At 40.0% G+C, this 20,249-nt stretch overlaps 1 protein-coding gene across 1 annotated transcript; it reads left to right on the top strand.

Annotated features, from left to right (window-relative positions):
• Positions 1-1,209: 1,209 nt before the first annotated feature.
• Positions 1,210-16,490, top strand: LOC108930304 (B-cell receptor CD22-like). The gene is made up of 11 exons (XM_018745498.2): positions 1,210-1,274; positions 6,919-6,979; positions 7,177-7,518; positions 7,613-7,861; positions 9,650-9,919; positions 12,779-13,078; positions 13,353-13,619; positions 13,736-13,823; positions 14,028-14,073; positions 14,857-15,071; positions 16,195-16,490. The coding sequence occupies exons 1-11, from the start codon at positions 1,272-1,274 to the stop codon at positions 16,274-16,276; spliced, it is 1,923 nt and encodes a 640-aa protein (XP_018601014.2). The 5' UTR covers positions 1,210-1,271; the 3' UTR covers positions 16,277-16,490.
• The last annotated feature ends 3,759 nt before the right edge of the window (positions 16,491-20,249 follow it).

Here is a 20,249-nt window from a genome sequence, read left to right on the forward strand (position 1 = left end):
TCTATTGTCTCCCGTGTTGTTTCGTTGGAGTGACTTCTCCAAGGCGCAAACCTGGGCAATGATTTCGGGGGTCCTGAGATGCCCAATGATCAGAACCCCCCCCTTGGCCGAGTTGGCATGTTCCAAAGGAGAGCAATGCAATACATTTGATGCCAGTCTGACTGCAGGAGCTGCCGGTAGGGTGTCAAGGACATCCATCCGCCTTCGGGGCTCCACTCCGGATTTTCTGTCTGGGTTTACTCCCATAGCATTACTGAGACCGCCTTCTTGACCGTTGGACCATTGGACCTTTCGTGGGTCTCATCCGCTCAGTCCGCCGAAATCCATCTTCACATACTTGGGTGAAGATCCCCTAACTCACCGAGGGTTTGAGGCCCATCAGCTACCCTCACCTGGTTTAGCCGGCCTGTCGAAGCCGTTGCCCGGGGTGTGGCCGCTGTCACATGCAAACAGCTTACGGGGAGCCACAGGTGAGAGTCGAGCAACAGGTGGGGACCAAAGGTAGACGAACCGCCCTGAAGAGGGTGCGACATGTTCGTCCACCTGAGGTGCTACCCCTCCCTGATACCCCATACACCCCAATGGATATTTATAGAAAGATATTAATAGAACAGCAGAATGTTCTAAATGTTTATAAGTCCCCAAAAGTCTTGTCATTTCCATGGACAGATATGTATAGTGATTTAACTCTTGTAATTTGCAGAACTCCTCTAACTTGCACATGTTTCAGATATAAAAATCTATACAGTCTTCCTATCAGTTGAACACAGCTATTTCCAGGCCAACCTGACTTTGCCAGGTGGAACACTGGGTGCTCAGCAGATCAAAACCACAAGTTTTGCTTTTTCCCATGCAGACACACGCACTCACACATACAGTTCCTTGCGCTGTCTCTGTAACAGTTGCCAAAAATTTGAGATTATTTTATTTCACTCACACCTTATCGTGTTTATGTCCTGCCTCTGTCCCTACAGCATAGCAAGAACAAAGAGAAGGGAAACAACTAATGATTTCAGTTATTATATTGCATTGTATGTTGATGTGTGTCTAACAATCCAGGCAGCACAAATGGAATATTTGAATAAACCGAAGGCATCCTCATTCTTTATTTGCTGAATAATAAAAAGGGGAAGGAACAACAGGAACAGGAACAGGAACTGAAGTAAATGCGTTCTGAATGTTTAGAACATCATTACCAGTCTGTCTTTGGAAGTGGATATGTCTATAGCCAATATTTTATTTTTGTCTTGGAACCTTTGGAGAGCTCTGTCATGGTGAGTTTATGAAGTTCTTCTCTCAGGTACACATACAATGATATGCTTCCAAAGATTGCTTGTTTATATTTTTGGGCTTTGTAAAAATTAATCATCTTTAAGAAATGGATACATCTGCCAAATCAAAATCCATCACAGCAATTACAGTAACAGTTTCTAGATTTTTTCCTGAGCTTACATAGTTTAATGAATTAATCAGAATCAGAATCAAAATGAGGTTCTGTTTGACAAGTGTGCTGACGCACACAATGAATTTGCTTTGGTGCTTGGTGCTTTCAGTATTGCAGACAATAGACAAGACAGACACCTGACACAGACACAGAATAACTAAATAGCATATTTACAGAGTAAAAAGGATAATACAATAAATTAGTAAATTACAAAAGTGATGGGATGTATTGTACTGATAGGAGACCTATAGGGGAGTGTAACTGTTCATGAGGGTGATGACCCGAGGGAGGAAACTGCTTATCGGCCAGTTGTTGATTGTCCACAGAGTGAGGGGTGAGGTCTTGTAGTCAGTCATGTCTTTCAGGCCTTTCCATGCTGATGCAGAGTCATTAGCTGCAAACTGCTTTTTCAGCTTATCAGAGCTTTTCTTAGCCACTCCTATCTTGTGTAACTGGTTAGAGAAGAGCAACTAAAAACAGGGCAAACAAGCAAAAACAACATAAGTACTGGAGAGTACCACACTGAGGCAGCCATTCGCAGCACCATCTTAGTCATCCAATTAATGAATGTTTGTGCAAAACAGTAGCGTGATGATTCAGAGCCTATTTAGGGAGTGTGGGGTATGAAACAGTTAATTGTGGATACTAGTCCATTGCACTGCAGAGTAATCTCACACATGCTCCTACTGCAAGCAACTTAGCTACACTTGCTGTGTAAAAGCTAATCAAAGTCTTGGTGATACCGAGCCTATCCCAGACGCCCAGGAAGCGAGGTTAGAAAGGATACACTCTTGAGGGGGCACCACTCGATTGCAGTGTCATCATCCATTGATTCATACTGCAGGAAATTTACAGTTATTAGTTCAACTGAAACACATTTTTAGGCTGTGGGAGGAAACCAAAGCACCATGAGAAAACTCACACAGACACAAGGAGAACAGTGAAACTCCACACAGAATAAACACCGATTTCCAGCTAGCTCAAGTACTCCAAGGGTTATGGGGCAACAGGGCTAATTCATGTACCACTCTATCACCCTTTAGATACAGTAAATCAATTGCATTACATTACTTTAAACTGTGGCAGGAAACCTTCAAAAACACATGGATAACAGACAAACTGCATACAGACTGAGCTGGATGCAAACCCACATCCCAGTAACTGTGACATCCCAGTGTTACTCACAGTGCTGCCAGTATACATATGAAGACACACCCAAAACCATTGCACATTAATGAGCATACAGAATTTCAATGCAGTACAATTACAGAACTCATAATGAACCCTTATTCTGTCTCACGTTTGACAAACAAAATGGTAACACTTTAGAATACTGTTCCGTACTTCATAGGTAGTAAATAGGTAGTTACACAGGAATTAATGCAAAACTAACAGATAGTGCTTCATTAACACTGTTGTAACTACTGATAACTAATAAGGAAGAGTGATTAACTAATCAGTAGGTAATATTTGCGTTAAGTAACACATAATTATTAGTTCTGTAGTAGTTACTAATAACTACTAAATCCTGCAGCACTAACAACTAGATAATTATTACTTATTTAGTAGTTACTAATAACTACTAAATGTTGTATGCTTCCTGCAGTACTATACATTAACTGAGGCTCATTTAAAAGAACTATGAATTAACTACTCATCAACAGTCACATATAATTACCTATGGCCAAAAAACAGGCTATATATGGTTCTGTTTATTATCAATAATACAATTTTCAGATCTCTCTTTTACTCCAGGAGGTTGGTCAGAGTATTTTGAACCTTGTACGTCCCCTATCACCAGACTGAGAAGCATGTGGTGGTGGTGCAGTGGTGTGGTGGGTTTGACTGGTGCATGGTTGTGTAGCAGGTCTAGGGTTTGACTCCCACTTGGGGTGCATGGTGGCTCTGTGCTTCTCCCTGCGTTTGCCTCCCCTGACATGCAGAGGAAGGACCTGGCAACCCACCTCCATTCCTCCCTTAACTTGTCTCACAAACCATGCAGGCTGTTGCTACCGGTCTGGTTTGACTCGGCACTCTGCATACATGTATCACTATACTGAACTGAGTAAATCACTTGCTACAATTGTATATTGCCATTAATTAAAGGGGTCTGTTGTGTTCTTTAACCAGAAATAAACCCTTTCTTAATTGCGTCTTGTGGAAAATCATCGCTAGCTAACTTACCTCATAAAAACTACACAGATTCCATGTGTTCTACCTCTGTTTTCTTTGAGACATCTCTCCTTACTACTCTTTATGAGTAAATTACAGTACATAACGACTGGGGGTGAGATTTTCATTATTAAATATTAAAACCCTTGTAACTCCTTAGTAATTACTGAGTAGTTACCACATTCTTTCTCAGGAATTACTCATGATCTGGATCAGTATTCTAAACTGAAAATCATGGTTGGCTTACTAATTACTGAATAGTTACATTACATTTATTCATTTAGCAGACGCCTTTCTCCAAAGCAACGTAAATCTCACTGAAAATAAAATTTGTGCATTACATTTAGAAAGAGACATACCTGCAGATGTGATTCTTAAGTAAACCTAGTTTTTTTTTTTACTTTTCACTTGACGCACAGCTATTCATTGCCTCAAATAGGTGCATACAATGCAGGAAATAAATCCTGATAATCTTCCTACATTTTTTTTTATATACTATAAGGTACACAAACATTCACATAGAATGCAGGAGTAGCGGCTGCGTAAGGCTTATAATCTGGGGATGATCATAAAGTTAACGCCGGTGCATGAACATTTAGTAAATTTACACTATACATGAACTGGAAAGATCTTACCACATCGTTCTTCAGGAACTACTCATGACTTGGAACAGTACTTCTAAAGTGAAAACCATGGCGACCAATTTGTAATTACTTGTCTTACCATATCCATACCATAGTCTAGAACAGTATATTGTAAACATTTAAAAAACTTGAAAAAACTAAGTAGGAAATGATTACCTGGAGAAGCAGTGTAGAAAGATTAGCACACTAGTAAGTGTTTCAATATTTTATTAATTACACTTTTTCAGTAATGCTTAAACATTGTAGAGCGCAGCGCCGTGGGTTTGGATGAGGCGAAAAAGGAATTACAATACATTTCCCACTCAGAACTATAAATTATAATAATTTATAATACCCTTCTACTGTAATAACATTCTGTATTGCTGTTTATGTCGTGATCGCCAGTCCACATGCAGCTCTGAGATGCAAACCTGGGTCCTCTGGGATGTAGTGGCGTCGAGTCCCAAAACAGTATATTCTGAACTATTACCAGTCTTTACCTTCTCGGGTCCTATTTCTTCAGTTGTTTATTGGGTAGCCAGATGTCAATTTGTCATTAGCTAATCAGTGTCAATCAGAGATCAGCGTCACAATTTACCGGGTTCCTATGGGACGGAGAAGAAAGGGTCGGGGAAGAGGGAAAAAAAAAAAAAGAACACTGAGGCGCGGAGCGCTGTTGTAAATTCGCACAATCCGTTAAAGTTACTGTTGTTCGTCGTGTTAAGAGGGGAGGGGGGTTTATCAGTATTGTAACGACCCGTGTTGCTGGTATTTAGGTGGGAAGATGTCTTCTGTAAATAGTTGCATTCTGGGAAATAATGTGAAATGTGGGTATGCAACCACTGGGGGCACTTAAGGGGAAAATAATGGGGTGACCGTGTCTAGGAGAGTGTTGGGTGTAAGGCAGAGGGGGAAGGTTGCCTGCACGCGGAGGCTATGACGGTGCGGGAGTTTTCTGGCCGAAAGCATTATTTCCTTTATATAATATTCCATTATTTTGGTGTTAGTGTTCAAGTGAATCCAGTGTCACAGATGCTCTCTCTACGTCCCTCATCCAAACTCACGACGCTGCGCACCGCAGTATGTAATTCTGTAAAACGGGAAAGTGAGCCGTTTGGTGCTATCTTCGCTCGGTAATTGTATTAAACTACGCGAGCACTAATTTCGGGGTGGACTGTGGCTAGTTTAGCTACCAGCCACGCTAGTTTGGAGGAGAAGAATGTGTGTGTGGGAGAGACGCTTTTGCGCAAAGCTGTCACACAAGCTGGTGCAATAGCCTAGGTGCTCGGGACTCGACACCACTACATGCTGGAGGAACCAGCTTTGCATCTGCACGCGGATAGAGCGTCGGCACGGAACCCTCCATCGCACCGCTACCATTGGTTGTTTAAGCATTAGTACATTAAACTTAAGTTAATGTGAAAGAGTGTAATAACTAATAAAATATTGAAACCAGTTATTGTTACTGTTCTACTAATAGTTTACTATACTTTATACTTCCCTTTTTCAAAGGTTTACAATACTGTTCTAGACTATGTGGATGTGGTAAGACCTGAGTACTAATTACTAATGGATTACCATGATTTTTACTGTTCCTGGTCATGAGTAGTTCCTGAAGAACAATGTGGTAACTACTCAGTAATTACTAAGGAGTTACCAGGATTGTAATAATGAAAATGTAACCCCCTTATGTAATTTACTCAGAGAGAGGAGTAAGGAGATATGTCCCAAAGAAAACAGATGTAAGACATGGAGTCTGTATAGTTTTTATGAGATAAGTTGGCTAGTGATGATTTTCCACAAGATGCAATTAAAAAGGTGTTTATTTCTTAAGTTTCTTTCTGCTTAAAGAATGCAACCAACCCATTTAATTGATGGCAATACTCAGTCTTAATGAGTTATTTAGTCAATTCAGTAGGGTGATACATGCAGGGTGCTGAGTCAAACCAGACCCGTAAGTGACCACTTCCATGGTTTTTGTGGCAAGTCAAGGGAGGAACAGAGATGGGTTGGCAGGTCCTTCCTCTGCATGTCGGGGGAGGAAAACACAGGGACAGGCAAAGAGCCACTGCATACCCAGAGTAGGACTCGAACCCCAGACCCACCACACAGCAAGACACCAATTAAGCCTGCTGTGCCACTACATCCCCCTCAGTTTGGTGATAGGGGAAACAAAAGGTTCAAAATACTCTGACCAACCTAATGAGGTAAATGAATGATCTTAAAATTGTGTTATTTATAACAAACAGGACCATATATAGTCTATTACCATAGGTATTGTACATCACTGTTGATGAATAATTAATCCATAGTTTGTTTTAAATGAGCCTCAGTTAATGTGTAGTACTGCAGGAGGCATACAACATTTAATAGTTATTAGTAACTACTACACAACTAATAATTATCTGTTACTTATCGAAAATATTACCTACTGATTAGTTAATCACTCTTCCTTATTAGTTATCAGTAGTTACTGCAGTGTTAATGTAGCACTACCCATTAGTTCTGCATTAGTTCCTGCATAACTACCTATGCAGTACGGAACAGTATTCTAAAGTGTTACCAACAAAATTATTTAGTAATGGAACAAGTCTCGGTCCCAATTAAGTTTGTAGCCTGGGGACTCTCTTTGTGTGTATGTATTTTATTTATATACGTGCTCTGCATGGTTTGTTGCAGCTTTATGCGGCAATGCATCTGAAAACTGCCAGTTTCATATTTGCATCAATCCTCCTGAAAGGTAACATGCAAGCACAATTGTGTTTTACTGTTTTTTTAACCCAGTCAGACCTCCGTATATCTTATTTTACTGAGCAATGGGGAAAGTTTGCCTGTTTTTCAGAAACACAATCCTGGCAATAAAACATGCATAGGGATGTGAATGATATGCAACTGTTATATTAAAGGTGACTGCAATGATGTGTGACTGTTTTTCAGGTGTTCTAGGCTCAGGTGACTGGGATGTGACTTTCTCCACATTCTCAATCTGTGCCTTGAAGGGGTCATCAGTGGTCATGCCCTGCAATTATTCATATCCCAGTGGTAACACAGTCAAAAAAACCTTCTGGTTTATTCAGTGGCCCTCAGGTCCAGACCCTATTGACCTAACCCAGGACCCAAATTACAGCCAGCGTGTGAATTACCTGGGAGATGATCAACATAACTGCACTTTCAGTATAAGAAATCTTACTGAGATGGATTCAACACTGTATCGGTTCAGGTTTAAAACAAATACAAATAAATGGGCTAGTGAATATGGAGTCACACTATCAGTCACAGGTAATTTTACATGCTGCAAATGTACGGATGTTAGCTTTGTATATATTTGGAAGTGGAAGATGTATTTTGATATCTCCTTTACAACTCTGAGTAGGTCTTCAAGTAACAGTAAATCAAAATAACGTGACAGAGGGACAGAATGTGACGCTGACCTGTAGAACCAACTGCTCTCTGAGTGACCCTCCCACCTTCATCTGGTACAAGAATGGAAATCCAACACCGAACACAAACCCGGTCAGCAGTGTCCTGTACCTACTGTCAGTCAGCAGTGAGGATTCAGGAAATTATTCTTGTGCTGTAGGAAGCTTTGAGACCCTACTTCCATTGTTTCTCAATGTTAACTGTAAGTTGACTTTTTTATTTGCAAAAACAGCAATACTGGGTCACAGTGACATACCAGAGAACCGAAAATTACAATTATTCTCAGAAGTGATCAACACTTGTTGACATTTTTTTCAGTCTATTTTCTTATGTTTGATTTCATCACAAAGCCTTATTGTTTAGGTATAGCTTTAAATACAACTCAGATTGTGTGGAGTATCCATGTTCTCCCAGTCTGTGTAAGGGTTTCCTCCACATGCTTTGATTTCTCCCGCCAGTCCAAACACATGTGTTCCAGGTGAATCAGTTTCAAAATGCCCATAGTATGTGAATGTGAGAGTGGGTGCATGTGTGTGTGGCTACCCTGCAATGGGCCTGCATAGTCTTATGCCCCATACATAAACAGCCCTTTTTAAAGTATATCACCTGTGACAGCTTAAATATTCCTTTATGTCACTCAGCAAGTTTATACAGTAATACTCTCTACTCAACTTTACTGCTTAAATTGATCAAAAATAATGATGAAAAGTTGCGCTCTGAAAATTTGTACTGACTTTTTGCCTTTGTCTCCATATTTTGAAAAGTACTAGATGGTTTTATATCTCAAGTTGAGACTGCAAATTCATATTTTACCATGGTTGTGTAACTTTGACGATACACTTCATGCTATCATTTTCCTATCAGCCCTGCAGAAGTTATTCAAAGAAAAGTGTGACATGTACAAGTGGCAAAGAACAAACTCATTAACAATATAACTGAAAGAGTTCATTGCAAATTTACCAACAACCAGTGTAATAGACACTGTCACGTACTTTTGGTGGCCACTTTTCATGGTCAGAATTGCAGTAGTCTGGAACTCATCCCTGAGTCACTGGCCACAAGACAAAGGGGTAAACCTTGCATGGGATGCTGGTACATTACACGGAAACTGCCCCCACACACAGTCAAACACTACATGCAGCTCAGAGTGTCAAATTCACCTGAATAGTATGTCTTTGTACTCTGGGAGGAAACCCACACAGACACAGTGAGAACATGCAAACTCTACACAAGCAGAACTGGATTTGAACCAGAACAGTCCTAGACACTGTGAAACCATATTATTTACAGCATATCCAAAATAAATATAAGTGTATTGTATACATTTCACCCTCACCAACACAAATGGAAGGAATGTGACTGCCTGCATTCCATGCAGTGGTTTTGATTGTTCCTTCAGCATACCACACTATTCTCTTCATAACCAGCTGTTGAAGCCAAGCTATAGGATCTATCTTTCAGAAGAACTAAAAGCAAGGGAAGTCGTCATAAATAAATTCATATTAAGAGTAATAGAAAGTATGGATTTAAAATGCTTTTCAGCATTTTCACACAAATAACAACCAGTCATACTGTGGAAACAGATTCTACCAGTAAAGTCAGCACAGAATTACATCAGGCAGTACTGGTAGCCCATAGTTTCTGGGCTTTAGGTTCAGATATATGTAGGTTTGAATCCCTCTGTGTCTGCAGTTTACATGTTCTCTCCAACTTTCCTTCAGCAGCCCAAGAAATGTTTAACGTGACTGTTACTCTAAATTGCCCATAGGATGTGCTTGTGTGTTCAGTGAGTGTATTTGGATTACTGAGCAAAAGACTCCCATTGAGGAGGACCTACCTTGCACTTGCTTGTACAGCATCCATTTGGAGCAGAGTGACCCTACACTGGATAAGCTGTTATAGATAATGAATGAATCAATAATACTTCCAACTTTTTTTCCAAATTACATGTACTAAATTTACCCATGCAAGATGCCATTCTCTCTGCTAGATTCCCCAAAGAACACTTCAGTATCAGTCAGTCCTTCCGGAGACATTGTGGAGGGCAGTTCAGTGACTCTGACCTGCAGCAGCAAAGCCAACCCACCAGTATACAGATACACCTGGTTTAAGAAGAAAGTCACTGAAATATCTCAGAAAGGTTCTGGGCAGAGTTACACCATCACCAACATCACGTCTGAGGACAGTGGGCAGTACTACTGTAACTCTGAAAATACATATGGAGCTAAAAACTCCTCACAAGTGGATGTTAATGTTCGATGTAAGTGAAAAAAGTTGAATGTTTTACAAAGAAAACAATGTTTCATGTACCATATTTGTTCCACAAACTGGTAGAACTCACAAAAACTCTAAGAAAGCTACTTTCATCCTGTGTATGGACATGTTCTGGTTCAATGTGTAAATAATACATCCCAGAACACATACAGTACAAGGTCCATGCATATGAGAGGACTTGAGACATTCTATTATGTTATAACAAGCAGCCAGTTCAGAAAAGCATACTGATTTTGTGAGTTCAAGTGAGATGACAGAAAGCAATGTAAAACAGTTCAAATATGTTTCATATGACTTTGACTCTTATGCTCCCACCCCAACAACAGTAGGACTCCAAGAGATGGATGGATGAAGCTGTGGCCAACTCATTGAAATTTTAGATGGTTTCCAAGCCAAGGGAGCAATGGAAGTGGATTGCCCGGGTCTTTTTCCTTGCATACTGGGGGGAGCAAACAAGGGGAGAAGCACGCAAACATCTATGCACCTTACACAGAACTCACACCAATGCCCAGCAAACAGCGCAAGATCTTTACGCACTCTGCTATTATGGATAGGACTAATAATGCCAGTAATAATTGTACCACAATAATGAACAATCAAAGAAACAATTTTCAAAGACTAATTCAAATAATGACAAAACTGGATTATAAACAAACTGCTCAAAAAAACCTTCCTATTAATGCCACTGTGTAATATGGTATTTAGTAAAAGGCTGTACCAACAGATGTGGTGACACAGCAGGTAAAGTCAGTGCCTCTCAGCTCCTGAGCTGCTGCTTGGCAGGTATGGTATTTGAGTCCTGTTCACAGTGTATGCAGTCTGCATGTTTCTCCCTGTGTTTTCACTCTCCCCCTAAACGGCAAACCATTTCTGCTCCTCCCTTGAAACCCAGATTATTTTAAATCTAATTAAACAAGAGAACCAACCTCTGGTTCCATGGTAGTAAAATGCCTGGGGAATAATATTTTACCAGAATGTGGGTGTTTATGTAAATTCTTCTCTATCATAGCAGTGCAGCCTCTGAATAGTCTGCTGTTCGTATAAGAGTCTCTCTCCTAATGTAATGCACACATTGTATTTTCTCTGAGATGTACGTCACTTTGGAGAAAAATCATCTGCCAAATGAATAAATGTAAATGTAAGAGTCAAAAAATGTTCACTCATTTCACTGGACCTGTCCAGAAAATTAAAAAGTGAAGTTAGACAAAATTAGTGAACCCAAACTATGTCCCTGAGTTTGAAGATAATTTTTATCATGGAAAAACAAAGTGATTCTTCAGCAAAATTAATTAAATCTAGTGCTGAGGTTGTGAAAGACAGCTCATTTATGAAATTATTCCATTGCATCTAATACAGGTTGACATATTTCGTACAGATGGGTATATCACCTGATGCTGCCTCTTATTAATTATTTAAAAGCAGTTGGGACTGCACCAGATTGAATGTCATTAGCAGAGCTTGTCCAGAACTGTCACTTTTATTTTACAAAGCATATAACAAAGTCAAGAGTTTTAAAATCCTTCATTCTTTTTAAACATTTTCAGAAACATAGTGTCCCAAAAGCCAAAAATTAAGTGATCTATTGGGGGGGCAGACAGACAGACCCCTAGTCTCCCAGAGCTACCCATTTAGATTAGTACAGTGGACGCACACAATGTAGGAAGGTGAATTATTTCAGTTATAAGGGTTTATGCTATTTATTTTGAATATTGGAGTTTTATTCTGAATTTAGTGTTTTCAATTTTCAGTTTTACTTCTCTGTCACTTTGTTTTCCTCACATTCATCCTCTGTTATCTTTGCTGATAGTCAGTGTCTTTGGTTAGAGGTAATGTTTTGTTTTTTCTTTTTAACAAGAAACATTCACTTTGGATCCTCTTTTTATGAGATCATGCCACATTATGCTTGTTTCCCAGAGCAGCTGCTCCCCATCATACTGTATATACACACAACACACACACAGAGTCCGAAACCGCTCGTCCCGAGCGGAATCATGGTGAACCGAGGCCTAAGCCGGCAACACAGGGCGCAGGGCTAGAGAGGGAGGGGACACACCCAGGACGGGACGCCAGTCTGCCACAAGGCACCCCAAGCAGCACTTGAACCCCAGACCCGTCAGAGAGCAGGACCGGCCCAAACCCGTTGCACCACTTTGTCCCCCATTGTACTGTATACCCATTTAATTTTTCTGAAGAAATTTCTGAATCTGCTCTGACAGTAGAAGTGGGTGGTACAGCGACTAGCACTGTTGTCTCCCAGTGGCTGGGTGGTGTGAGAGGACATGGGTTCAGTCCACATTGAGTTTGTGTGGAGTCTGCGTGTTCGCCAAGTCTGTATGGGTTTCTTCCTACAGTCTAAAGGCCTGCTCTCAAAATAACTGGTAGCTCTAAATTGAACACAATGAGTGTGTGTTTCTCTAGTGTATAGATGAGTGACTCAGTTGTGTCTAGCATTGTAAGTCACCTTGGGTGAAAAGGTGTGGGTTGATACTACTACATAGTGTTCACTTGGAGTTAATCTGGGGAAAAGTGTCTGCTAAATGAATAAATGTAAATACTTAGCAATGTCTTAGCAGGTGCTAAACCTAAGAAGTCTTCTGTCTCAGATGCCACACTGGAAAATAATATTGTATAGTACCCCATGTCTTACACTACATCTCTCTTTATCGCATTTACATATCTCTGTTCCTGGAAATATTATTACTCATTGTCTGTTATTGTAAGATTGATTTAAAATAGCCCTCTTTGCCTTTCAAACAACTCAAAGTATGTAGTGTTGTGAAAAGTGTAGGTCTTATTTGTGCCTGTGTGTAAATATGATTGCTGAACTTGTAATCTTTTCTCCCAGATGCACCCAAGAATGTCTCTGTGTCAATAAATCCATCAGGTGAAATACTGGAAGGCAGTTCAGTAACTCTGACCTGCAACAGCAAAGCCAACCCACCAGTGGACACATACACCTGGTTTAAAAATGGAGCTGAAATCTTACAGAATTATAACATCACTAACATCACCATTGTAAACTCCAGTACTGGAGAGGTTTACATTATCCCCATCATCATCTCTGACAACAGTGGACAGTATTACTGTATGGTGAAGAACAAGTATGGAACTGTGAACTCAGCATCACTTTCAGTTAATGTTCTTTGTAAGTTATGGTCTTTGAATTTCATTACAATTAAAATGCTACGTTCATCAGTAGTCAGTGACAATGCAGTCTTATCAACCTGTCTTACAAATGTAAGAATAACAGGAAAGTGTTTCTGATTTGCCATATTTTCAGTGAGCACCATGGAAAAGTGTGCAGTCTCTAATGAGCAAAAAAAAAGTACTAGTTAACCAGCTAGAGATCGAATGTATCTAGTGTATATTAAGGTGTGTGACAGGTTCCATGATATGAGCCTGAACTCTTCCTTTTCCAGATGCCCCAAGAAACACTTCAATATCAGTCAGTCCCTTTGAAGAAATAATGGAGGGCAGTTCCGTTACTCTGACCTGCAGCAGCAAAGCCAACCCACCAGTGGACACATACACCTGGTTTAGAAAAATTGGAGGTGAAATCTTAAAAAAAGGATCAGGACAGAATTATACCATCAGTAACATCACCTCTGTAGAGGGTGGCGAATACTACTGTGAGGCTATGACAAGACTGGGTGTCCATAATTCTACTTCTGTCATTATTATAGTAGGTGGGTAATGAATGAAAGACCTCTACACAAGAGTCTTCTCTAAAATATTTACAATATTTAAATATTTAAAATATCTTGTTTCAGTTGACTTACAGTGGATGTTTATCGTTTTCCAGGTACTCCCACATTTGTCATTCCAAGCTTCATAATTGGAATTGTAATCGGTTCAACCATTGCATTTATTTTTGTTATTGTGTATATGGGGTAAGTGCTTCTATATATAAACATGCTTTACTTTTCAAAATATATGTTGACATGACATGTCTTGATCATTTAGTGCTCCAGAATTGTTTTGCTTATTTTCAGCAGAGTCAGTTCTAGTTCTCTGTTCAACTCCTCTGCCCATATATCAGCACAGCACAGAAAAAAAGATAGTACTTAGAGTATCTTCTTATCTTCTTTTTTTAGGTCCAAGATATTCCGGTCCTTAAAGAAAACAGAGAGAGATGAACAAGTGAGTAAACTGGAAATGTTTTAAGCTTGTGAATAAAACATGGATCTTGAACTAAGCCATGTGCATGTATTGATTTTGAAATGTGGCATATGTAAGCAAGTGATTATTTTAAAAAAAGGATGAAAGATTTTTAAGATAAACTTTGAACTGACTTTCACTCCATCACATAATGGATAAACTATATTATAGGCCTTGCAGGCTTATTGCAGTATATAGAATGTTCATAAGGAATGCATTACTAAAATAAATATCCCTCTTATGTTCATAGTCATTTTAGAAAGGCAAAGAAGTGGGTATCATTTGCTGACACAACTCACTGTTGTCAAATCAATAGTGCTGAAACTGGAGCCAGGTCCAAAGTCTACATTTACATTATCAACTTCCCTCGATTGTTTGAGAGATGCTGTTGGAAGGTTTTCTGTTCTGCACTTTATTTGCATACTCTCTTATCATGCTATTGGCATTTTAGTGAAGCAGCCAGTGAAGTCTACTGCTCAGTGAAAGGACAGTAGGTGTACTGTATGCTCCATGTACCCCAGTAGGTCTGCATTTTACACACTAAAATTTGATTATGTTGAAGGAAGAAGCAAGCAATATTTACCTGGGGCCTTGTCAGCTGATAGAACAGTTACAGAATTTAACCTGAAATAGGTAGTATTTATTAAAAATATATACTTTTATATACGAGGGTTAGTCAGAAAGTATTGCCAATAATGTTTTTTTTTTTTCTTCTAATGAATCCTTGTAAAATTGCTATTGCATTGAAAATTACTTTTTGTGCAGGTCACTATACAGGATAGCAACTGTGCTGTGTATGCAAATGTGCTGGCAGTGGGTATGCGTGGTCCTTCAGGGCAGACATCAGGTGAACAGGAAAAAACTCATGTCACATCAGATCAGAAGGAGATGAAACGTTCAAGTTGCACTCCATCCAATACTGAAGAAGATGTCCAATATGCCCATGTTCAGTTTTCCCCACACAGGGGTAAGGGTACAGGGTAAGTCTGATGTGCAATTCCAGCAGTAAAAGTACAAAAGAAGCATTTGCAAAAGAAAATGAGATGACAAAGTTGAACCTTTGGAGTAACTATTAACATTTAATGAGGTCAACTATAAAATATACTTTATTTATATACACAAGGAGTATTTCTATGATTTGCTGATCTTTGTGTGAGAACCTACATGGAAGTGAGCAGTACTCCGCTAGTGTCAGGCACAATGACACATGTCAAGGATTCTTCAGTCTGTCACAGACATCACTAATGTGACCTCCATAAGTAAGGATGATGTTCCATAACCACTTGACAACATATTATACATGCAATTGCTTGGAATAGATAAACTTTCCACAGTTTGATATTTAGCTGATATTTTTTCTCCAAAACAACTTTGGAATGGTAAAGCACCTGCAATTATTTACCCATTTACACAGCTGGGTAATGTTACTGGAGCAACTTAGAGTATGTACCTTGCTCAAGGGTACTATAGCTGGAGGTAGGATTTGAACTTGTGGATCCACAGGCAAGAATTCTAACCACTACACTACAACCCTGCCCAATTTTAGGATGAAATGATGAATACAGCATATCCATGGTTCTTTCTCCAGTGGTTGAGGCCTTATAAGTGTGTCAGGTCTTCAGACAGAGTTGACTGGGTCTGAAAAAAGGTCCATAGTGCATGTCTGTATACGCTTAGGGTTGGGCTTTGGCACAAATTCAGTTATATATGCATACATGTGTTTTTTTCCCCTCTCTCCACAGGTGTGCTTTTACTGTTCTCATAAATTAGAGTCCAGGCTGTAATGAAAAATCTTTAGGATTTTTTCATAATTTCAATCTCAAGTGAATTTGCAGATTTGACAAATTTCCGCAAAGGAAAATCTAATTAGACATTCATGTGGAAGTACCTAATTTGGTCAGAACCTTCAAAACACCACATCTGCTAAACTATTCCCTAAAACAGCAGTGTCCCAGGAGCTGCAACACACTGCAGAATTCTGAGAAAATGTTTTCTGTGATAAAATGTGAATGAACACGTTCACCCTGAGAAATTTACAAAAACCCAACATTAATAGAGAAATAAAGTAGATCACTTGCTAACTGTTCTGTTTGCTACCTGCAGGCCTCCAGTCCAGACTGTGGAGAATACCATCTACAGTGAGATCTGCAATGTTCAAGGTGATAATGCCAAGTCAGACGTGTAGGGCTTCACACAGTCACCTACCCTTTCTAAAGATTATATTAGAAAAGTTACAGTTCTTTAATCAGTGGCAGTAGAACTCAGTTTGAGCTGGAAACCAGTGATCTATTTAATTTTTGCACTGCGCTTTTAGTCAGACCACTACAAATATAGGCATGAGATACATTTTAGTACAATAAGGCATGTGTAACTACTAACTACTAACTGTAATCATTTTAAAACATCTTGTATTTTATAATTTTTAAATAAGAATTATGTTCAGTTTGTATGCGTTTAGTTTTTATTATTTACTGTTTGATTTTCCATGGGGGGTGCGGTGGCGCAGTGGGTTGGACTACAGTCCTGCTCTCCGGTGCGTCTGGGGTTCAAGTCCTGCTGGGGGTGCCTTGCGATGGACTGGTGTCCTGTCCTGTCCTGGGTGTGTCCCCTCCCCCTCCGGCCTTATGCCCTGTGCTACCGGGTAGGCTCTGGTTCCCTGCGACCCTGTATGGGAGAAGTCGTTCTGAAAATGTGTGTGTGTGTGTGTGTGTGTGTGTGTTTGATTTTCCCTACATAGAAGTGGCATTAGAATTTGTGGTGTTAAAGCTTTTTATTTTTCATGGATCTAAAAAGACTGTGCAATATATTCTTCAGTTAAGGGTTAATAATCTATGAGAAGGAGCATGTAGAAAGAAATACACATTTTTCCAAACCCCTTGTCCCGTACGGGGTCGCGAGGAACTGGAGCCTAACCCGGCAACTCAGGGAGTAAGACTGGAGGGGGAGGGGACACCCAGGACGGGACGCCATTCCGTCGCAAAGCACCCCAAGCGGGACTTGAACCCCAGACCCACCAGAAAGCAGGACCCGGTCCAACCCACTGCACCCCCCATTAGAAAGAAATAATTTACCAGTATTCAGTCCAGATTTATAATGATTTTGTTAAATTATTTTCAGTATTTCATCTTAGTACTTAATTCATCTTGTACAAATTGCTTTTTTATATTTGTTTACTTGGTTTTGTCTGGTTTATTTTGTTTACCTGTCAAAGGTTGTCTTACCTTTAGGTAAGCCTGCATACCTTTCAGGGGGGTTGCCAGTCCTTTCATATATATATAATAACCCCTGGTTCAGTGCAGATTTTGTATTTGGAGACTACCCTTTCTGAAATTACAAGATTTGTTGATTTTCCTAAGTGAAAAGAAGTTAATGCAACCTCTGCAGGGCAGAACTTAGAAGACATATATCTGCAAATTTTAATGTGCAATTTACTATTTACTTTGCTGAATACCAAAATATGAAAATAAAACATAAATGCAAATAACAATCTACTTATAAAAGAAAATAAAATAATAAAGTTGAACCCTAGAAGTAACTCTCACACACACTGTCTGAAACTGCTTCCCCACAGCAGGGTTGCAGCAAACCAGAGCCTAACCCAGCAACACAGGGCGCAGGGTTGGAGGGGGGGGGATACACCCAGGACAGAATGCCGCTCTGTCACAAAGGCACCTCAAGCAGGACTGAAACCCCAGACCCAGCAGAGAGCAAGACCCAGTCAAACCCGCTGCGCCACCACACTCCCTCCTAGAAGTAACTGTAACACTGAATAGGATTCTTTTACTGAATTTAACCAATAATAAAAACACAACATAAATGCACTCTGTGCAAAGTTTGAGTACCACAGTTGATCCATTAGTGTAATTTTTTGTAAGGTCTCAGAACTTAATTGATTCATTGGGTCTTAATCCGAGTCAGATGAAGATTATTCCGGAATTTAAAAAAATTTTAGACATGTTTAACCTTTCTGGGTGTTATGTTTACACTCAAAAGCCATGGATTGGACTTATTTTCCAATAGGTCAACTGTGATTTTTATTATGTTTTGCTTACCTGGAGAGGTTTGATAGTGGATGGTGGATGATCAGACAGAATAGAGTTGCAGTAGTCCAGGTAGGATATCACCATGGACTAAACCAGGAGTTGTGTAGAGTTTTTTGTGAGATAAAGGTGGGTCCTGTGGATGTTATGCAGGATGTATCTGCAGGACAGGAATTTCTGATTTTGAGATGTTGAGTTGTAGGTGGTGATTAGAAATCCAGGTATTTCCTATTTGTAACCTGTTTTGACTTTGTACTGTGCACAGGATCACTACATTTATTCATTTACTACACTACCAACTGTCCCCTCAAAAAAAGGAGGAAAGATGAGGAAGAGAAGGCCAGAGTAGGGATGAAAAGGGGTAGAAGGGTCTATGTGGATTTTTAATTGCCTTCTGTAATTTGTTGTTACAAGTAGTTTTAGCTGATGAAACAGTAGAGTGGAAGGTCATTAGGAGTTCCTTTTAAATATCCAGGTCTGTGGGAGTTCTGGATTTCTGTCATCATTGCTCCAAAGTCTAGAGTTTGGTCCCGTTGGCATGTTGTACATCTGACAGCGGTGTAGTGGAACTGGGGTGTGCTGGTCTAGATGTTAGAGGACAAAGAGTATAAAGGCGAAGATGAAGCTGAGAGGAAAAAAAATGGAAGCATAGTCTGTGGACAGCTCTTTGAATTGTGCAGCAGAGGAGAGGCAAGGGGGTGAGGGGTCTTCGTAAAGTGGATTACCTCCATAAAGTGAATTTTCAACTCATAATCAGAATTTATTTCAACAAAGAAAAAACTTGGACCAAACTATATACTGCTGAACAAACTTGGTGAAACTCAAAGACACTCAGAGACCTGGCAGTTAACAAGGAGCTCAGAACATCCTTTCTTTGTTTAGTGAGATTAAACTAGATTTTGCCTCACTGGTTAGCTGAGGAATAGCGCTTGCTCGATGTACCCTTGAAATCTCAGAACACTGTCTTTCTATGCAAATATCTGTAACTATTCGTATTAACTTCCCCCCTAAATTTAAATGGAAATGTCATGCTAAACTTATTTGTAGTATGTAAGTCTTCTTACTTTGCAAAAAAGCAACCTTCTGTCAACATAGAGGGGTCTTTCTATGACTCCAGATTGCCTGCAGCAGCTTCCAAAGTCTTGGTTAGTTCTTAGACTTTTAATAGCATTCCCTTTGGTCCTAACACAGATTTGCTCCTTGTGTTTCTAGCCATGCTCTTGAATTCATTCAGTGTAGGCTCTCTTGATATTAATCTCAAACACAGGTTGGCCTGTATTTTCTATATGAGGGATCTGCACTAGATCTTCTTGCAGAAGTTCATAAGGCGCTGCAGATTTCTTGTGCTGCACCTGGACTTACTGAAGAATCTTCAGTCCTCTCTTGTTTTTGTACATTTTCCCACAGAAGCAGCAGAAATGTTGTTGAGCTGCCTCTTTATTCAGTATCCTTTGAACTGGTCAGGCTGTCTCCATGACATCTATGCATGTTCAGAGTGTATTTTAACTAATGGCACATATCATTAGCACTTCACATATTGGTAACATATTATGGGAAAAATTGAGCTTTTTGACTATGCATATTCTGTGTAAGATCACTTCATTGTCCAGACAACATCTGTTTATTTGCTTCACTAAACACATGCAAAACAGTATGGCTGAAGTACGTTATTCTAGTTTACCAGAAGGTCAGGCTTGTGAAAAGCAGAAGAGCATGTGACCGACCACTGTTTCCAGTTTGTTATTACATAAACTGCCAAGTTACTGTAAGAGGGCTGAATACAATACAACGCTCTCCAAATGTTGTGTGAATTTTGAATTGAACTTCCTTTTTCAGTTTGCCTGTAATTAATCAAAATCTTATTTTGTTATGTTCAGTAACTGGGGGGCGCAGTGGAACAGTGGGTTGGACCAGGTCCTGCTTTCCAGTGGGTCTGGGGTTCGAGTCCTGCTTGGGGTGCCTTGCGACGGACTGGTATCCTGTTCTGGGTGTGTCCCCTTACGCCCTGTGTTGCCAGGTGGGCTCCGGTTCCCCGCGACCCCGTCTGGGACAAGCGGTTCAGAAAATCTGTGTGTGTGTGTGTGTGTGTGTGTGTGTGTGTGTGTGTGTGTGTGTGTG

This window comes from Scleropages formosus, chromosome 18, assembly GCF_900964775.1.
Source record: "Scleropages formosus chromosome 18, fSclFor1.1, whole genome shotgun sequence".
Classification (NCBI taxonomy): domain Eukaryota; kingdom Metazoa; phylum Chordata; class Actinopteri; order Osteoglossiformes; family Osteoglossidae; genus Scleropages; species Scleropages formosus.